The sequence below is a fragment of the Bombus bifarius genome, unplaced genomic scaffold (genome assembly GCF_011952205.1).
Source record: "Bombus bifarius isolate JDL3187 unplaced genomic scaffold, Bbif_JDL3187 scf7180000009243, whole genome shotgun sequence".
Taxonomy (NCBI): domain Eukaryota; kingdom Metazoa; phylum Arthropoda; class Insecta; order Hymenoptera; family Apidae; genus Bombus; species Bombus bifarius.
The window spans coordinates 5,073,412-5,093,192 of NW_022884989.1; the positions used below are offsets into that span (position 1 = coordinate 5,073,412).

A 19,781-nucleotide genomic window follows, 5' to 3' on the forward strand; every position below is an offset into this window, starting at 1 on the left:
GCAAAGAACGTCTAAAACAGAAAGGAGGACTAAATAAGAGAACAGGGAAGAATAATACGTTTCATCCAGAAGTCTGTTAGTGGTTTGAAAAAGGCTATTTATTTAATAATTTCGTGCTTCAAACGTAGAGACAATGTAGCTCAAGTTGAAAGAAGTATTCGTAGAAATTGGATGATTAGAGAATATTCTAGGATACACGTGAATGACACACGGTTGGATAAGCAGTAATTTTCTATTTAGTACAGTATCCACCTTAAATATCGATTTCCCATTTAATTATTTAATATCTAGTTCGAGAACCTAATTGAAATTTTCCCTCCTAACAAAAGTATTCAATATCTACCTCGAGTATCTAATCGAAATTTCATTTCCTATTATATTATCTGATGTATCTACTGCAAATATCTGATTGAAATCTTATTTCCGAAGAAATTTACTTTTCTAGAACATTAACGAAATGGAAGCTTCTAGATATTATAGTGAATAAAATTACAATGAACAGCATCGAAGATGAATAAAAATAAAGCAGGATATGCATCCAAAACACTTAACCTTCCTCTGTTAAAGTTATCCATCGGATAAAACAGTTCAAACTTCATACATCCCACGAATACGTAGAAACCTGCACCGATCTGCCAATATCGTGCCTCGAATAAAATGTTCGAGGGGAAATAAAAGCAATAAAAAATCCTGCTCATCGAAACCTCATTTAAAAGCGCTTGAACTTTCTCTAATAAAATTAACCATCGAATAAAATATTCGAAACATCGTATTTCCAATAAATGCATAAAAACCCACGGTCTATCGATATCAACCGTCAAATAAAATATTCGTAATGGAATAAAATCAATCAGAATTTCAACACGTTGAAATTTCGTCTAAAAACACTTAGCTCCCTCTATTTCGATTGCAATCGTCTCCCTCGCGTTTCTCTTGCAGCATGAAGAACAAAAAGGGGTTGCAGGAAAACGAAAAGGCTCGACGCTCGCAGCAGCCACGAACTGCAGAAGAAGAGTCACGAGAGTAAAACCGCCCGAGCTTTTTCTTTGTCCCGTGCCCTCTCTCAGACGAGTTGTCGGAGTAGCCCTCTTCTTCGTGCAAAAACCTCGCGGATATTCGCGTGCAAATGCCAGCCTCCACTATCTTCCGTACCTTCGAGGACCTGTAGAGCTTGAGTGCTCGACCATTTCGCCGTTCGCTGTCGTAATAAAGCACCACTCTTCGAATCGTCGATTTCAACGAACGATTTCCAGCGTAGGTCGTCCCTCGGCGTTATTAATCGCTATCTCCTTTGAAAATCCGATTGCTTTGAACAACGATTATACTGGAGAGTCGCGAAGTCGTTGAATGGCGTTCTGTAACCGTCGAAGGGTATCGGTGTTCGTAAATACGATGAGAAAGCTGCTTCAAAGTAATTGTCTCGTTGACTGAAAGTGGCTGAAAACGCTTTCTTCGCCGGTTTGTCCGCTTCGTTTTCCAGTCGAATGGAAAGCCGCCTCGGTGGAAAGCTGAGAATTATGAAACTGGCTATACAGTCGCGCGGCACGGAGATGTCTTCTTGACTGTTATTAAAATGGAAACCCTGTCGACAGGAATCCAGCGGATTTTCGACGTAGCTTCTTTATCTCGCCGCTTTTGAAACGTGTAATGAGCTTAAGAGGACTCGCGAGATGGATTTTCGAAGTTGTCTTAACGAACTTGCTCTCTGGACTTGACGAATTTATCTGATTATGCCAGACATAGGATATAATTGAATCTCCGCCTTATGGAATTAAATTGCGTATTTCTATTATCTTATTTCTAGCATTCGCTTTAATTGCTTTTTCGAGCATAATCTTTAGAATGTACTGGCTATGATTATTTTAGTACGACAAGTTTTGTAAAGACAGTAATGCGTTTGATCAGTTTCGCCAAAAACGGATGCATTTGTCGCCTGGTTAATTAACAATTCACCGAATCTTAATAAAGAAGAGGCACGAGAGGAATAAATAAGTTTACCATCTTTTTATTTCCGAAATAAAACACAACAATTTTCATTATAAAAATTTGCCAAAATTGCTATATATAAAAATATTAAAAGTGCCAGAAGGGTGGATAACGACAGAAAACAGATCTGTAAATGATACGACGATGATAGAACGTAAGGAAATTGGGAATATTCCTAGTCGGATTGACGGACGTTTGTTTTCTTGTCGAATCACAGATCACATGTCGTTGGGAGGTCTCGGTGACAGTTTCTACGAGTATCTGTTGAAAGCGTGGATTCAGTCCGGCAAAGAAGACGTCGAAGCCCGACAAATGTACGACGAAGCTATCGCAGCTATAGATCAACACATGATCAAGACATCACAGGGCAAGCTGCTCTACGTGTCGGATTTAAAATATGACAGGCTCGAGCATAAAATGGGCCATCTGGCGTGTTTCGCTGGTAAGTTTTGAAACAAACTTCTTTTATTCCTCCGTTTAAGCTAATACCTCTTTCTAAAAAAAAAAGAAGTATTTTTACAAAATTGGCCTGTCTGTCTCCAGGTGGTATGTTTGCATTGGGGGCGAAAACCCAGGAAAACGAACTGTCTGAGAGATACATGACGATAGCCGCTGGTTTGACCAACACGTGCCACGAATCCTACGACAGAAGTTACACGAAACTCGGACCAGAAGCCTTCCACTTTATCGAGGGTAACGAAGCGAAGAGTTTAAAGAACGGCGAAAAATACTACATTCTTCGGCCAGAGGTAAGTTCTATTCATACAGATTTGAATCAACGTACTTGTTTGTCGATCAGAAGCTACATAAGTAAATAATGGAAACATCGAGGTGCGGAACATATCGATATGAATTTTCTATTGACTCGTTGAATGCTCGTTAAAATGTAATAATTAAACGGTGGAAGATATTCGTGTTCTTTGTGCATTTAATTTGAATATACTCTTCTCATCGTTTTCGTAATTTTTTAAATCTGTTCAGATTTTTCAACCTTTGATTCTTATATGATACAATTTAGATTAACATCCTGTTTCTCTCGTAATTTGTTTTCCAATTATACACTTGGCTCAACAAGCTGTGCATTGGCTCTAAGGATTTCTTGTTGTTTGATTTACCGTTAATGGCAACATTTTTAAAAAGTAACTCTTCATTAAATGCGTTACTTTCTGCATACGCAATATGTTTCTCGCAGTATTAGAAAATGAAAAAGTTGAACGATACATCCACGAATTTAAGAAACGAAATTTCTATCCTATTCTTGTCTGAAATCTGATAAATGCCAGCTTCAAACACAGCTTCAAGGAATTAAAAAAAACGATTTCCATTTTGATTAAAAATACAAAATCTACTTTCAAAAACGAGCATCTGTTCGATCCATTTTGTCCGCGAGTCTATCATTAAACGAAAAAAAAAAATCCGTGGACGAGTATGATTCGATGACAAACGAAAAAACAATCAAACGAAGCAGATAGAAACATTTTAGCATTTGTTTCCGGGTGTTTCCACCACCGGTAATGCAAACTGAAATATTCAATCCGTTCTTTTTCGCGTGACTTGCCAGGACAAACACAGGCTGTTCGCCAAATTCCGAGGTAAAATATTTTTCTTTCAGACCTTCGAATCGTACTTCGTGATGTGGCGGCTGACAAAGGATCCGAAATACCGTGAATGGGGCTGGGAAGCTGTTCAAGCGCTCGAGAAATACTGTCGCGTTCCAGGAGGCTTCACTGGACTTCATAATGTTTACTTGGTCGATCCTCCGCAGGACGACGTGCAACAGAGCTACTTCTTCGCCGAGACGCTCAAGGTACCATGATTTCTATCGTTATTCCTTTGATTTCTAGCCAAACTTCTAGCATGCGTTGCAGAATTTGAGAAATATTCTTTACTCACTGTAGCGTTTCATAATATAATTATTCTATAATTAGCCATATTTTAGTCACAAAAAACACTGAGCGAACGTTAATGCATTAGAACGATAACCTTTGTTTTAAAGATAAATGCGATAGGTATTGAATCTGCAATTTATATATCGCGCTAGGTGAAGATGAACCGAAATGAAAAAAAAATTGTATAACGTGAAATTACATTCTATAGGATTTTATACGAAGAAGAGTATTGTACGATTAATTTATAACATTGCACGATCTGTGTATCCAATGGTGTTAATCAGAAGTGGGAAAAGGAAAATTGTACAGAAGTATCTTGTTACGCGATTATTTCGAAGACATTTGTTTCTCCTATTACATAATTATATGTAATTATTGCAATAGGAAATTGTACAATTTAATAGCAATACAGATTGCTAATTAATTGAAAGTAGCAGTTCAAATTGTTGGTAGTAAAGGACCGGTACTAAATATGTACGACATTATTATCGAGGAATAATATGTAATAAGAAATATAAAGAAAAATAATAATAACAATCGTCGTTTCTGCGACTCAATATAACACATTTATTTTCCACTTGGCAGTTTAAACCTGCTAAGAATCCCAACTAAACGTCGTTAACGTTACTATCGCCACGATATCTCACAATCTGTTCCCATTTTCCTAAACGTTAACGAACGTTTTCTTGGTCGTTACGCCGTTTACGTCGCGTTCACAAATTTTCATTTAATCTTCTGCCGAGAACCGCATGGCCGATGAAACATTTTTCGAGCGTTCGCAACGCGTTTAAAATTGCATTATCCGGGGCGTAGCGTGGCCGCGTCGTTAACTTCCGGTTAAAGGGAGTGAAACGCGAGAATTTTCACACGAGCATTGCAACCGTTGCACAAAAATTAAACGATCAGAGGCAAGAGCAAGGGACCTGCGTCTGGCAATTATCGGTTAGAACGACGACTACGCTAAGAAGTTAATCGACTTGTTAACAGTTTGCTTGATTGCTACTTCGAATTTCTCGAGACTCGTTGGCTCTCGGAAAAATCTCATTAGCTGGTTGTTATTTCAAAGCGACGCGTTTTAAATACTTTATAATTGTAAATTATAACCATAGAGCGTAGATGAATAGAAATCTGAGATTATCATTAACATTTATACTAACTGACACTGGTGTGTAAAGATTATTTCTGGAAAACGAGTAAAATCGTTATTAGTTTAGTATACAGTTTTCTAAAACTATGAATTGTAAATTACATTAACGAAGTCAATGATAAATTATTCTAGGCGCGTACTAGTTTTATTTTCTACGTGGAGGGAATGTTAGAAGCTAGACAGAGAAATAGGATTAATATCTGCAATAAACGATACTCCTCGATTGAGTCTCGAGAAAGAGCATCCGAGTGCTATTAAAGCCTCAATGGTTACGATCCATATATCTCTTAATCGTTCGTTAGTGTTTTACATGTACTATTAAATTATATGAAATTACGTATAATACAAGCCTAAAAAATAATAAGAGAAAAAATGTACCAGCATTTATAAACATATAACAGCTGATTAATTATCAAATATTAAAATTAATAACTTGATTCTTTTAACGATCGTATCAAAGAGAATGGTCAAATTAAAAATCTAAAAGCAAACTAACGCATTCGCTGCTGCTAAAATATGGCTATTCCCTCGTTTTTATCGAAGATATATTTAACCAATACTATTTATCTTACTTTGCTTGCCTTTCTAAGCCTTCTTATTTAAACACGCGAGAACAAAAACTCAACAGTTGCATCTAGTCATTACTGAAAGTCTAACGGTTAACTTTTAGACAATTAGCGCGCCGCGTTACGTACAAAACGAAATAATTAGATTACGGATTTTTATACAAATTTACGTTTCCATGAACACAGGTAAATGGAAGTTAAACAGAGATTCATTTCACCCACTAAATGTTATAACGTGTACTTCACTTTGGATACTTGGTATACTTTTCCACGTTATATGCATTCTGTACTTTTTTACATTTTTCATACATACAGATTTTTCGCGAATATACCTAACATGCAAACTTTCTAAACTCGCAATTATGCATAAATATTAAATATAAAAATCTGTAGTCCAATACTTGGTAATAGCTAATAATAAATACATGCACAAGCCAGCAGGATATAATCGTTAAGTGTACGTTCTTGTCTATTTCAGTACCTCTACCTGCTGTTCAGCGACGATGATCTCATAAATCTGAACGACTGGGTGTTCAACTCCGAGGCTCACGTGCTTCCCATCAGGGGCAACCCCCTGTACCGGGCGTCTCCCTCTTTATAATTCAAAGGAAACTCTCACACCTGGAAGAAAACGGCACACCGACGACACAGCAAGATCGTTCTAACAGCTCGAAACAATCGGAAGTCGTCCGCTGTGCACCAGGAAGGGAGAGAGCGACAACGTGAGAGATGAACAAGAAGAGGGAATAACTCGGAACTACAAGAAACAAGAAAGAGAAGAAAAAGCAACGCAAAAATTCAACAGTGTACGCGATAAGAAAATACGAGGAAAAATAGAACAGTGAACAAGTTTCTGGATTTAGAAGGTAAAAAAAGAAAGAAAAAAAAAAGAAAAGGAAAAGAGAAAAGAAAGGGAAAAAGGAACAAATCAAGGAACGCGTTATTACCTGTGAAAAATTATAGACAGATCGATGAACAGTGAAAATAATAGGAAAATGGAGAGAGACTGGAGAGGCGAGACGACGACGTGGATATTCAGCTCGCAAAAGCCACGTGTCGCCGCGGTGAATACAATTAAAAATAATTATTTTAGGTAAAACGAGATATAATAGGGGACAGGGAGAACGTGGAGAAGATGATAACGAACGTTATTTAAGCGACAAACTATACAGATGAAGAATTACACGGAGACACACACACACACATACACACAGAGTACGTTTGTAAATAGCGAAAAAAAGAAGGAATGTGTGAACAAAACTATATAATAGATGGTGCGAGAAAGAGAGAGTGAAAGAAGCGAGAGACGAGAGAATAAGGGAGACGTATGCTTGAGCGAAAGAGACAATTTGAAATAGAGAAAGAATGCGTGTATGCGTGTGAGAGAGGCAGAAACTAGAATGAAAATTTAATCGTTTGCCTGAATGCTTGACCCATTTTCTTTTTTCGCCTGCGACATAAAAATGGTCTAGGCAATCGAACCTATTTCAAGGAAGATCCGAATACCGAACGTTCCAGTCGGATCTCTTGGTGATTATGGCGAAACTGTTCAATCGGTGTTTCTCTTTTCCTTCTTCCTTCTGTTCGAGCTTTTTTAAAAACGTGGCGCTCTAACGTCCGAGAGGTAAAAATTAAAAAAAAAGAAAAAAAAAAGCGAAAAATTATAAAATTCTCTGACAAATAACGAAAATGATTATTTGCTAAATAATTAGTCGATGTAATTGGTTTGGGAATTCGTATTTTATGGGAAAGCATTTAGATCGAAATAGGTAATTATTTAACAAGAAAATTTCGTATGCCTATGTTAAGAACGTTTGAAAAAAAAAAGAAAGAAAAAGACACCAGTCCTCCAAGAAGATCGATCAGTGGATCTATAAGTTATTCTTATTTTAATTAACAATTATATCGATCGCTGATCGATCTCGCTACTTTTCAGACTTCACCAACACGAGACCTTCTTCGCGGCTTTTTCTATCTTTTTCTACTTTTTGAATAAACGACACACTGCGCCTCGATCGTCTCGGTGGCAGAAAGCGCCGATGGAAATTCGTTCGATCCGGTCGCGCTACGTATTTGATGCGACGATTTCGTTTTAATTTTTAACCGGCTACGCGAGTGTTTTATAGAAATCAAAGTGCACGGAATTATTAATAAATCGCTATTTGTCTTTGTTTAGAAATTTTAATATATTGAATTACGAACGAAGGGTAACTCTCGTTTCTCTTTAAACAAACTGTTGTCATAATTCATGAAAACATGAAATAAAATCAAAAGACGACATTAGTATTTTTACATTTTATACCGTGTGAATCCATTTATGCTTGAAAAGAATATTTTATTGGAATACCGGAGTTTCATTGCTTGAAATAACGCAGTTATTGAAATTTGGAAATCTCCTTAGAAATACGAGTGCAGAGTTTACAGAAGCTGGAGCATAAATGGGTTACGTTTAAAAGTTCCTTACATATCCTTTTGTTTCTGCGTCGCGTTCGGCTGAATTTTAAGGCGAATCGCCAAGTGCTTCCATGTAACTGGCTGGAGAAAATTTCGAAGAAGTTTCAGCCGAAACTTTTCTATGGAATTCGTAGTTTGAATCTTTATGGGCGTAATATGGAAAAGGAATAAGCGTACGAGGAAACGTAAGGAAAGATTTTACGATTTTCGAGCGTGTTTAACGGCGATGTGAAGCACAAGAGCAAAAGCGTCGGCTACTTGTGCGAATTACAATGGTATTAATGGAAGAACAGGCTTGGTTTATTTCACGTATTTTACATATTTATACGTTTGATATCTTCCTATTATTTTTACCATCGCTAAGATTCCTTACGAAAAATTTCTTAAGTGCTGCAAATTATTTCCGTAAAATACGAAAAATTCAATGAATTAGTAGATTTATCATAAAACACATCTAGAATATTAACAAAGCACTAATAGATTATTTTAATAAGTATCTAAATATTTTAACGCTATTGATTTTAAAATTTATCTTAAGATTCTACTTCTATCTTAGTAAGGAAATATATATTCGATGTGAATTCTTTCATCGATCCAACGAACGGTTCTCAAAAAAGTCAATTATCCATCAAGGAAATTAGAAAAAGAGCAATCTTCAAAATACGAAATTTAAACCATCCATCCATTTAACGAAACAATCAGTTTTCGTTTCTTTGACAAGTTATATTGCCTGAAAAAATCAAAAACCATCCCCCAGTACAATCTTCATCACGATGAACATCAACTAGAGGGTTGCCCTTCGGACAACGAAATATAATTATTATTAATATTATGCAAAGATGAGAAATTGGCTGGCAAAAGATTCGATTTTTCTTTCTTCTTGATAAACCAGCAGGAATTTTCTACCGTTTTCAACAAAATCTTCGATGTAAAATTCAAACATGAAAGACGCGCATTAGCAACGATTCTTTCATATTTGTCCAAACTTCAGAGATTTTTTAACGATAGAGAATCCTAATCGAATCGTCAATTATCACGATATAGAACACGATCACCATCTTTCGTTCTTGCGTCCTTTGCATAGACAACTTCTCAACTTTGTACAATAGAAAAATTCAAAACCACTGGACTGGAGATGTTTACACAGATTCGTATTTTTATGAACGCAAAGAAACGAAAGACAATATTTGATTCACCCACTTAATATTATCTTTAATCGAAAATCGAAAGCTTCTGCGTTGTTACTGTACATTAAACGCGATTGAGAAACAAATGTGGTACACGTTCTTCGAATTGCGGGATTAAAATAAAAATTCGAGTTATGTCTCGGATATTTTTTATATTTTTCCGCGTTGCGTGCATTTTTGCACCATTGAATTTCCCCGAAGCACGTAAACATCCGCAGTCTAGCGATCACCGTTGCATCGATTCTCGCGTTCGACAGCATCATCCATCGAATGTTCGTCTCGTGGAAGGCTTTCGGCCATCGAGCTGCCGGAATCAACGTGCAGCCCCTGATCAGTAGTTTCCGGTGCAAACGTAACCTCACGAGACTCATATTTTTTCCTTGTGTGTGTTAAATAAATCAAAAATCGCGAGCCAAATTCCTACGTCGTATCCATCATTGACCCTATGCAGAGAAGACTGGATCATTGTCGACGCGATTGTCGAATATTTTATTCTACTGAAACTTCGATAAATGTAGCTTCTCCACTCGTCTATGACAATCGAATTTACTTAAAAAGTAAAACCGTCAAACCTTCAAAAACTTAGAATAATACTGTCGCTTTCAGTCAAAATATCCCACGTAGCACTTTTTCATTTTTCAAGATACGCTAAAGTATTTGAAACTTTTACCCGTGTTTCTTACCTTGCGTGTAAAGTTACGTTATACAGGCTGTAGCGATACGATGACTAAATATTTCAAATTGATCGAAGAGAATGATATAGTTCGAGCTTTTCTAGGTTTTAAATAGCAGATGGGAGATTTTGATCAAGCAGGACAGAATAATCATCGAGTCCACATCGATCGTCTCTATAAATTGTAAATTAGAAAAAATTGATATCACAAACGTTGTTCTTTTTTATTTTTATCTTCAAATTCGCTATCAACCATGTCACTCCATTGCGATAAATAAACTTACCGGAGTCTCCTATTCGTTTCCTAAAAATCGAACTGCTACCCTTACGCTTCTGCGTTGTACAATAAAAAAGAAATTCGGAAAAACTAGAGTTGGTCAAGCTAACTTAACTGGCAGCTTCGCGTAATCGTAATTTAGAAAGAGACAAACGTGAAACACGTACGTGAGACGGAATTGATTCAGCCTTCGTTGTCAGAGGGTTAAACGATCGACAGAAGGATGAGTCGCGCGCGATTTTCAACGAAAGGGGAAAAGCGTAAAAGCGACGCGCGAAATCAGTCGCGCGTGGTAGTTTAGTAAACGATGTAGCAACCGATAAACTAGCGTGTATATAGATGAAAAGATTTCAAAAGAGAAAAGTAAAAAAAGAAAGTCATATTCTATAGGAGGTACGAGGCGTAGAAACAGAGTTATATAGAGGTTACTGGATGTGTAATTGTATAGGCTTTGCAACGAACGTGCGCAAGAAAAGAGAGAGAGAGAGGATATGTGTGCGTGAGAGTGGAGGTACGCGAGAGATATTGTAAATTCGAGTTGTCAAGACGCGTTTCGGGTTCGAGTCGGATGCGTTCCCATATTGCGAAGCTGCGTTCCATTACGAATAACGAGCAGCGTTCTTGGAAAGATAAAGATAACTTTACGAAATGTAAAAATTAGTTTTGTTCCTTTTCGTCATTTTTGTAGATTTATAAGTTTCAGAGATTTTAATCGGCGACAATAAGAATTAAAGTATGTTGGTTATTTAAAGGTATAAGAAATAGATTACCGTGATATCTTTTTAGAAAAATCCCTTGGTTTTCGTAATTTTTGTAGGTTTCTAAATTAACCAAATACTTCGAAAGTACAAAAACCTAGACCGTCGTAGTATTTCATAAAGATTAATAGGTGGATCTTTTACAGGGAGCTTTTTTAGGATGATCAAATTTTGAACAATTATTTCTCAACGATTAATTGATAACGCATGACGAAACTTCGGATTTCGAGAATTTGAGACAGATATGAATTAAGGAAACGACATTTGAAATTGCAAAACCAAAAATGAAAATCATCGATTCCTGACGAAGAAGATTTATACCATCGCTTATGAATGTCTGAAGCTCTTCTGCAACTCGATGTACGAAGATCTTCGAAGTTTAAAACACTGCCTGACTCAAACCACCGACATTATGTGAGCGATTTTCGTCCTCTTCTTTCAGGAATCACGCGAATATTCTTATACGGTTTAACAAAACGATTGTCGAAAGGGAAACTATAGAACGTATTTTTATAACAAGAAAAGAAAGAACGCAACAAAAGAGTGGGATATCAAACGATCGAATCAACAAATCTTTTTTCCCAAGTATCGACTGTCGTTTTTCGCAATTAAACGCAGCAGAAGGGACAGGAAATATCGAAGAAATACGTGTCCTTGATGGAGGACCGATCTCGAGGAATTTCCCGCATCCGCTTTCCAAACAATCAGCGAGTCGATGACTAAGACGGCCAGAAAGTTACTTAATATATTATAACATAATGATACTTTACGCCTCTTGCCTTTTTCGTTCCTCGGGCTTGGATGGCCGCTCGGAAATTCACTGTTTCGAGCGTTCATCCTTGGAACAGAAGCAAGACACCATATAGAATGTATACACTCAACTATACGGAAGCACATGCGTATGTTTCTCGTACAAGGTGGAAGCGAAATGCTTAAATACGAGAACTGACAAAGAAACAAATGAAACGAGCAGGTGTTTCGATTGTAATTTCTCGTACGTTGTGTGTTTCTAAGAGATTCATTGATCCTTGACACAGTTACGATTATCATTCGTTCATGGACGTTCATTGTTACTGACGTGTTTTGAAGCGATCTGTTCAAAATAATTCATTCGTCGATTCTTCGTTTCGTTTTGAAATGGAAGCTTTCGTCGGGAAGCTTCGTTCAATCCGAATACGAAGAAAGAGATATTTTTAGAAGATGTTTGCGATTTTCATCCGAAATAGACACTTGTAATTATTTATTACGAATTTAAATGTATATAATTATTAAAGAATCGTGTTACTTTGAACATATTTGTCGTTATTATTTATGACAATGTAGGAAGGAACAACGAATACCATCGAAATTTCATTTGTCAAGGAAAAATCGTTTCGACGACGTGGTAACAACGGACAGACCGAGAAAACTTCAGTGTCTTCTAACGCGTGGAACCAGCTCATTCGGAATTGGACGAGCAAGCGATCTTCGTTTTCCTCCCTTTCCGTAGGAACAAATCGATCGAATAAAACAATTCTATTTTGCTGCTGATATTATATACTTACACGAGCAAAGAAATAAAACGACAGAGGGAAACCGTTAGGTCGTTGTCCTGTGTAAAGAAAAAAAAACAAATTGTTATTTATAATAGTAACGAAAAGATTGTCGCTGATCTAACATAGCGACGACGATGAACGAGGATAGATTCGACGGTGGTGAAGATAGTAATAAACGATAATTAGCCTATACATATATTTGTGAATAGATATTTAATAATTTATTGTTAACTAGAGTATTTTATTTGAAGGATTTTCATTACACGGGGTTTCGGGTACCAATAATATCGTTTCTTACGCCAGAGAAAAAAGGGGTTCAAAAAAAAAAGAGACAGAGCGAGAGAGAGAGAGAGAGAGATTGTGTGAAAGCGATTATGCGAGTGAAGAAAAAAAATAATGAGATTAAAATGGGCGACAATTTCTACGTGCGCTTTTGTCAAAGAATCGAGAGAGAGAGAGAGAGAGAGAGAGAGAGCGAAGAAAAGATAGAAAACAGTTTCTTAGCTTTACTTACCTAATTTTTGTAAGCAGAGCGACAGCGGACAGACGCCGGTAAGGGGAAAAATAAAATGGTGTAAAAGAAAACAAATTATATATATTATATATTTATCGTTGGTCGAAGAACGGAGAGAGGAGAATGGGTTAACGAGAGGAAAAAAAACAATAGAATAAAATGTAAAACGATGAGCGCGTCGCGCGCCAGCATTCGACGCGAACTATAATTATACTTGTAAATACAATACACGATTTAGTGATAATACGGGGGTTTTACTTTTAACAGCTTTATGTGATTATTACTTTGTCATGATCAATGAAATAAATAAATGATGATAATACTTTAATCTATATTTCGTTAATAATCGTTCCCTTACCTTTCGACATCTTTTTAAACTTCTCACTTCAATTTCGATTCAAATGCGAATTTACTTTCATTCTCGAGATCTCTACGTTCAGATTTTTTAACAAAGATGGCAAAGTTAGATTCTTATACGTATCTATCGAAATTCTGACCCTCTTTATTTTATCTGTAAATCCTCGTGTGTCTTTTTCTTTTTAATTCACGTATAAAATATGTCACATTCTTCGATCTTCTTTAAAATATCAATCGATAAGACAACGTGCATTCTTTTGTACGAAATTCCTAACTAACGTCACGAAACAGGTGCAAACGAGAAAAATCGATTATCTAACAAAATTTATACAGGCGAAAGAATCGAACGTGAGACAAGGTCGGATGATTACATATTGTACATAAGCTGCATATATCAGGGAATAGCTATTGGGAATTTCGATGGTAAGTAGAATTATTGTTCAATAATGCAAATCAGGCGCAGCTGCTTCATGTGCTAATTAGGTCCATGGGGGATGGAGAATGTCCATCGACATCGAAGTAACAAATCCCTTTGATGGCCGGCTGAATCCTCCTAATGGTCATGCCGCCGGCTACTGTTAATAACCAATCAGAAATGACCCGTGTACGAAACACGTTGCTCGGTTAATTGTTAGTCGATTCGAAATTCGTATACGACATTAGGTTGCCATGAATTGGACACATTGCTAGAAGCCACGTTATATTTTCAAATATTTCGTACGCTATAAGCGGAACGATGAACATACTTGTGTATTTTATATAAATTTCATTTCTATGCTTACTAAAAATACATCAAGAGCCTTATTTTATTTTAGCATAATTATCGAAGTAATAATGAGAACGATACGTACACTAACATAGCAAATTCAATTCGATAGCGCTTAAGCGAAATACGTCCATTAGCTGGAATGCAAATTAATCTATTAAAGACCGACATAATACGTAATGCAGTAATGCATAGGATTTATATAAATGCAACGTTATCGTGGAAGGCATATAGAATATAATTTACATATGAAAAAGTTTAAGAAAATTGTTTAACACGATGCTATAAGTAGCTCAATTTTTTCGCAACTTCGCAAGATGACGACGAGGAAAGAAGAAATGGCTAAACGAATCTTTACAACTCTCTTCCACAACCTCTATGTTAAAAAGTAGGATGGATAAAATATTTAACATGTCTATACACTGTAAGTTTCATTTTACTTACTATTGATTGTATCGACTATCGTATCTCATTGATTAAATTGATTTTATATTCCTTGTTAATTTAAAAGAAATCGAAATGCGTACGAAATGTATGAGATGTTACCATAATATGCAAAAGTACACAAAATATCGAAAATTATACTATCTAGACGTTGAAAAAGATTTCTACTCGAATAGTAATCTTAAAAATATGAGTTTGCGTAAAAATTCGCAACGTATCTATAACAATAATCAATTGCAAAATTTCACCCTAAAGTAGAACACTCCAGCAAATTACAATCTCTTAACTGTCAATAAAACAGACAAAACCTGCTCGCAGAGCCACAAACCCGGCTCATATATCGTGTTGCAAATTCAACTATAGTTGCAATCTTCCATCTCGCACCTGAACCAGCCTAACCTAAAGCAGTCTTGAAAGAAGACAAGCGTAAAAAAAGTTCAAAGGTCGTCATCGATGCAGCGTAACGGACTCGGCATTTACCCTAAAGGGTAACAAGGGGGTTCGACTTGTTCGTATTTCAGCCACTTCACCACGCACAAGGTTTCCGTTCCCGCCTCCGCGTACAACCTCCGGTTGATCGCCTCTCCGACGAGGATACAAAAATATCGTGAATCCTCGACGACACGCGAAGACGACGAGTGGTCGCGTAGAAGGGGAAGAGTTCGTCGACGACGACACCGACGTCGGTGTCAGTGGAGTAGGCGGCAGAGGAGGAAGAGGCGGAGGCGGACGGAGGAGACGACCGGGACAGAGGATTAGAGAGTGAACCAGTCGCCCTCCTGCCTTTCGTTTCTCCATCGTTCAAACAGCGCTCCAGACATTAACTCCAACGTGTGCATAGACATGTCTCGCCCGTAGAAACGTTGAAACCTCGTGGATCTTCCTCCTCGAGCAAGTGCACCGTGTCTACTCTACGCGTCCTGGGATAACGAAGTGTCTCACAGCAAAGTTTCCCCGTGACAAGGGGGATTGGCTGTTCGAGGTTCGCGGGCAAACAACAACTCGACAGTTCCAAGTGCGTGGCGACGTTCGTTTGGGTTGGACCGTTTTTAACACACAGGACGAATTCCGTCTTCTTTAGTTAAAATCTACCGCAGTGATTCGTGAAAGTTTTCGGATATTTAGCATAAAAGATTTTCATGAATATATAGCGTGTCATATACTGTACGTATATTTTAAAAGTGTCTCAGTTCAGTTAAAGTAGTTCACTCTTGCGTTGGAATTGATAAACGCAAATAAAAATCAAAGGGGAATTTCGAGGAAGGGAGAAATACGTCGAATCGGTCATTTAAATAATTTTGTGAAGTTCCCGATAAATCGTACTTCCGAGCCGCTAAATCGAAGTGTCGCGCCTTTCAACTAAGAGGAGCAGAATTGTTCTCCGGTATCGGAGGGTTGGTTCGATTCTGTCAGGGTTTTAATCGCATTTGCTCGGTCGCTGGTGAACGAACGCGCCACGTGTAGCGTTTCTTTGCATTCTGTGTGTCTTCTTTCAAAATTAAGTACGTACATCGCGTTGTTGTCAACGGACCACGGATGTCCATGCAAATTCTGACTTTTACGAAAAATAACAAATACTCCGTCTGATAATTTTTCTGACAAATACCGAGTACTTTGTACATTTCCTATACTTTTTCATTTGTCTGGCTGAAAATCATTCTGGTGTGTAAGTCAAGGTTTTGAAAATTTGAATTTAGCCAGGCATCCTTACAAGTATCATCGTCTGCCTTTAGTTTCGTAGTCAATTAAAATAACTTTATTCCCCGTCCATATTACGTTTTAATTTACGTTGCTTTTTATAAATTTTCATTACGCGGGTGAAAACATAAAACTTCTTATAATATCAAACATGAAACGCTATCTCGTGAAAAGTAGCAACTGACTTGCATCACAATTACGCGCGTTCTCTACACGTTTACCTCGTCAAATTTTCCACGTGAGCGCATTAAGATCCGTAGTTTGTTAATCAGCGCAATCGAGATAAGAATCGAAACTTCGAACTAGCGTTCTCGATCGAATAAGATCGTCGCATAGTTTCAAGAAACGCGTCGTTCGAACAAGACAGATTCGAAAGGTGTCGAATGCTTTCGAAGGAATTTCTGTGAATGGTTCGGTACCGGAAGAGGAAGGGAAACCGTGCTGATTGGCCGGCAGACTGTCAGCGATTTGAATCCCGCAACCGGAACGTCGCGTTCCTCAGCTCGCGTTTTTCTTTTTTCTCCAGTTTCCCCCTTCCTCAACGTGGTCGGTGCTATTATTGCTGTGCTGCCTAAATATAGGTGAGAGCGTACGCTTGACGCAAATCGAAAACAGAACTTGTAAACGTACGTTCGTCTTTTTATTTCGCCTCGGACGCGAGTCGCCGCCGGGCTTTTATCCTCCTGCCCCAGTGTTTCGAAAACGATCGACGCGATGAAGGCGCCGATACATTGGATACTGGTCCTGTTCTGCGCTCTCGGTGAGTAACACGCTCCCCTTTTCTATCGATTATCGCGACAAATAAAAATACGACACTTGAACATATCGTCCGAGCTTCTTTGTTCCATGACACTAGCCGAGCTAGATTTTTTCATTGATATAATTATACGAAGGTATTGATGAATCGATCAACTACGTTTCTTGTAAATTTCTCTATCTAATCGTTAGTCAGATTAGGTGGAAAATTTTATCTGGCTTCCTTCAATATAAAATGGTACAAAGGTGGTAATTTATTTAGAAAGGAAGTTTATTAATTGCGCGATGATTCGTCAATTAATAACGTTAGTGAATTGACAAGCATTAGATTAGGTATCGTTAGGTAAGTTATGGATTGTTATAAACTTCTTGTTTAACATTTTCTTCACTTTTCATTTGATGAAGCTGATTAACGGCTTCTAAATGGTTCGTTCAGAAATTGGTGGCGAGGCAAAGTTCAACGAGACATAGTTCTAATTCTCCGATTTAAAATGAAACTGTAATAAAAGAACGTCGTGTAGAGCTGCTTTAACGAAGGCAGCGTCTAGAAAAACAGTCGATATTTATTGTTAGCTGCAATTGTACGCCTGCGTTGATAGTTTATTATCGAAGCGAAGGCTACAAGTGCTTATACTCTTAGAATACTCTTAGTATAGATGACTTCATATGATTAATCGAAGCGATACGGTGGAATGTTTAAACAAATGTAATGGGGCCTCGATGAAAATGCAAGTTATTTAATAACAATTTGATCACAATTACGCATTCTGGTTATTTTTATTGCTTCCTCGCTGCATGTGATAGTATCAATAAAGCGTTTCAGGAAAATACTTTAACGTGCTACTGAAACGAAACATCATTTATAATAATAACAATGTTTTCATATTTAACTCAATTAACTCAAAAATTACTAAAAGAACGAAGCAGGATTAACGACAAAAATATATCGAAAATTAAAAGTGTAGAATAAAAATTGAACTATATTAAATAAATTATTATTATTATTTAATTATCGATTGAAATATATTATTTGATAAAATAAAATATAACAAAAGAAAAAGACGTAGGAAGCAATTTCTTATTTTAGTCTCGTTTCTGAACAATGTAAAAAAAAAACAAAGGTCAATTACGTAAAAATCTTTGCCATTCCGCGACAGTAACATCACGTTCTCCATTACAACTTTAATAGAACCAAGGAAATGTATGAAATACCTCGCATAAATAAGCGACAATCTACTTAACACACCCGGAAAGCTAGTTTCTCGAGACCAATAATAATAAAATAGCAGCGCCATGAACATGACAGGAACTATACAATGGAACATTTAATTAGAAATACGATGGAAACACTTCCAAGGACGAACAGAATCGTAGAATATTTTATATTCTTTCTATGGAGCAGAAGGAGCCACGAAGAAAGAAGAGAAGAAAAAGAAAAAGGTTGAAAAGTGCTTTCAGCCGTCTAAATGTAACGAATGCTAAAGAAAATTTCTCGTGATATTTGCGTATTAGCAAAGTCCACAAATGTCAACCGTGTTGACAAACTTTCGGTTGAAAGGGTCTGCATTCGTCGATAAACCGCAACCAGGAGCTTTCTGATTAATTAAAGACACGTGGTTCGTACGTAAAATCAGGTTAAGACGCGTTCACATCATATTCCTCAGAGCTTTTAACTATTTCGCGAAAGGAATTAAGAAAACGAGTCTTTTTTAAGAATGTTGTATCTCTTAAGAATTTCTTAATGAACGCGTGTAATCTTTTGATTGCGCGGCAAGAAAATCATGCTGTCGACTATTCGCTAATAAGACGAATTAACAAGATTTCATTGTAACAGCTGATAACGATGTTGGTAGAGAAATATCTGAATAGTTGCAAGTAAAGTCTTATGCTATTTTCTATCGAATTCTTAAGAATTTTATTATTTTGTTAGTACGTTTTATATTAGTATATTAGTTATAATACGTAGATGAATATACATATATGTAAAAATGAAATCAGAAAGCTTGAATTAAAGATTAAAAGCTTTTCACTTGGAAGATACATCTTTCAATTACAATTTTTTAAGGGTAACTCATTTGGACGAGAACAGCGTGTAAATTATAAATGTTGACTTTTTGCATCGACGAGAGAAATTTCTATCGAATGTTCTACCTAAATAACAACGATAATTTACTTTACGAGTTACAGAGAAAAATACATACAAATTCGTAGAAACAACGATAATATCGTACTACGTTGTTTCAATATTCTACGTTAATCTATTTCGTACAAATACCATGGATGTAGAAGATTTAATTAAACGCTACATCAATATCTTACTTTTAATAGGATAGCAACTGAATTATCTGTGTTTCTAATGTAAATTTCGTCGACTAGTGGAAAGAGCAAACAAAACGAAAGCTGACACGCGCTGGTCAAACCACGTGCATGTTATCATGCTATATCGTCGTCTATGATAAACGTCAGCAAACTGTAGCCTAAGATCCATCGATTGGACAAATGTAATTCTCTTTGTCAAATATTGACGTTGAATCGGATAGGATGTAACGTAAGACCCGAGTAGAGCAAGCGATATTGCGATTTCTGGACGCCAGACGACGGAAAACGGATGTTACACGTGTGAAAATAAACGCGTTTTGCAACCTTGATGGATTATACACGTGTTTGATTATGGTATACGCGATTTTTCTTACTTTCAGAAGCTTCTGGGTCAAGTTAAAGATAGATAGATCGTGGAAGGGGATAAATCAGGGAAAATTAGTACGTCTGAGTAA

General features: G+C 36.9%; 2 protein-coding genes across 6 annotated transcripts in view; both read left to right on the forward strand.

Moving 5' to 3' along the window:
• LOC117214648 (mannosyl-oligosaccharide 1,2-alpha-mannosidase IA) overlaps positions 1 to 13,314 on the forward strand; it is a 222,238-nt gene extending 208,924 nt beyond the window's left edge. For both annotated transcript variants that reach the window (XM_033460850.1, XM_033460852.1), the window contains 4 exons: positions 2,204 to 2,428; positions 2,530 to 2,735; positions 3,599 to 3,793; positions 6,067 to 13,314. In XM_033460850.1, coding sequence (XP_033316741.1) covers positions 2,204 to 2,428; positions 2,530 to 2,735; positions 3,599 to 3,793; positions 6,067 to 6,189 — 749 coding nt within the window. In that variant the 3' untranslated portion in view covers positions 6,190 to 13,314. The remainder of the gene's footprint in view (positions 1 to 2,203; positions 2,429 to 2,529; positions 2,736 to 3,598; positions 3,794 to 6,066) is intronic.
• Positions 13,315 to 15,209: 1,895 nt separating this feature from the next.
• LOC117214700 (xaa-Pro aminopeptidase 1-like) overlaps positions 15,210 to 19,781 on the forward strand; it is a 46,111-nt gene continuing 41,539 nt past the window's right edge. For 2 of the 4 annotated variants that reach the window (XM_033460941.1, XM_033460944.1), the window contains exon 1: positions 16,326 to 17,011. In XM_033460941.1, coding sequence (XP_033316832.1) covers positions 16,966 to 17,011 — 46 coding nt within the window. In that variant the 5' untranslated portion in view covers positions 16,326 to 16,965. Of the gene's footprint in view, positions 15,718 to 16,325; positions 17,012 to 19,781 lie in introns of those variants that run through there. The other 2 variants (XM_033460942.1, XM_033460943.1) reach the window with 2 other exon arrangements.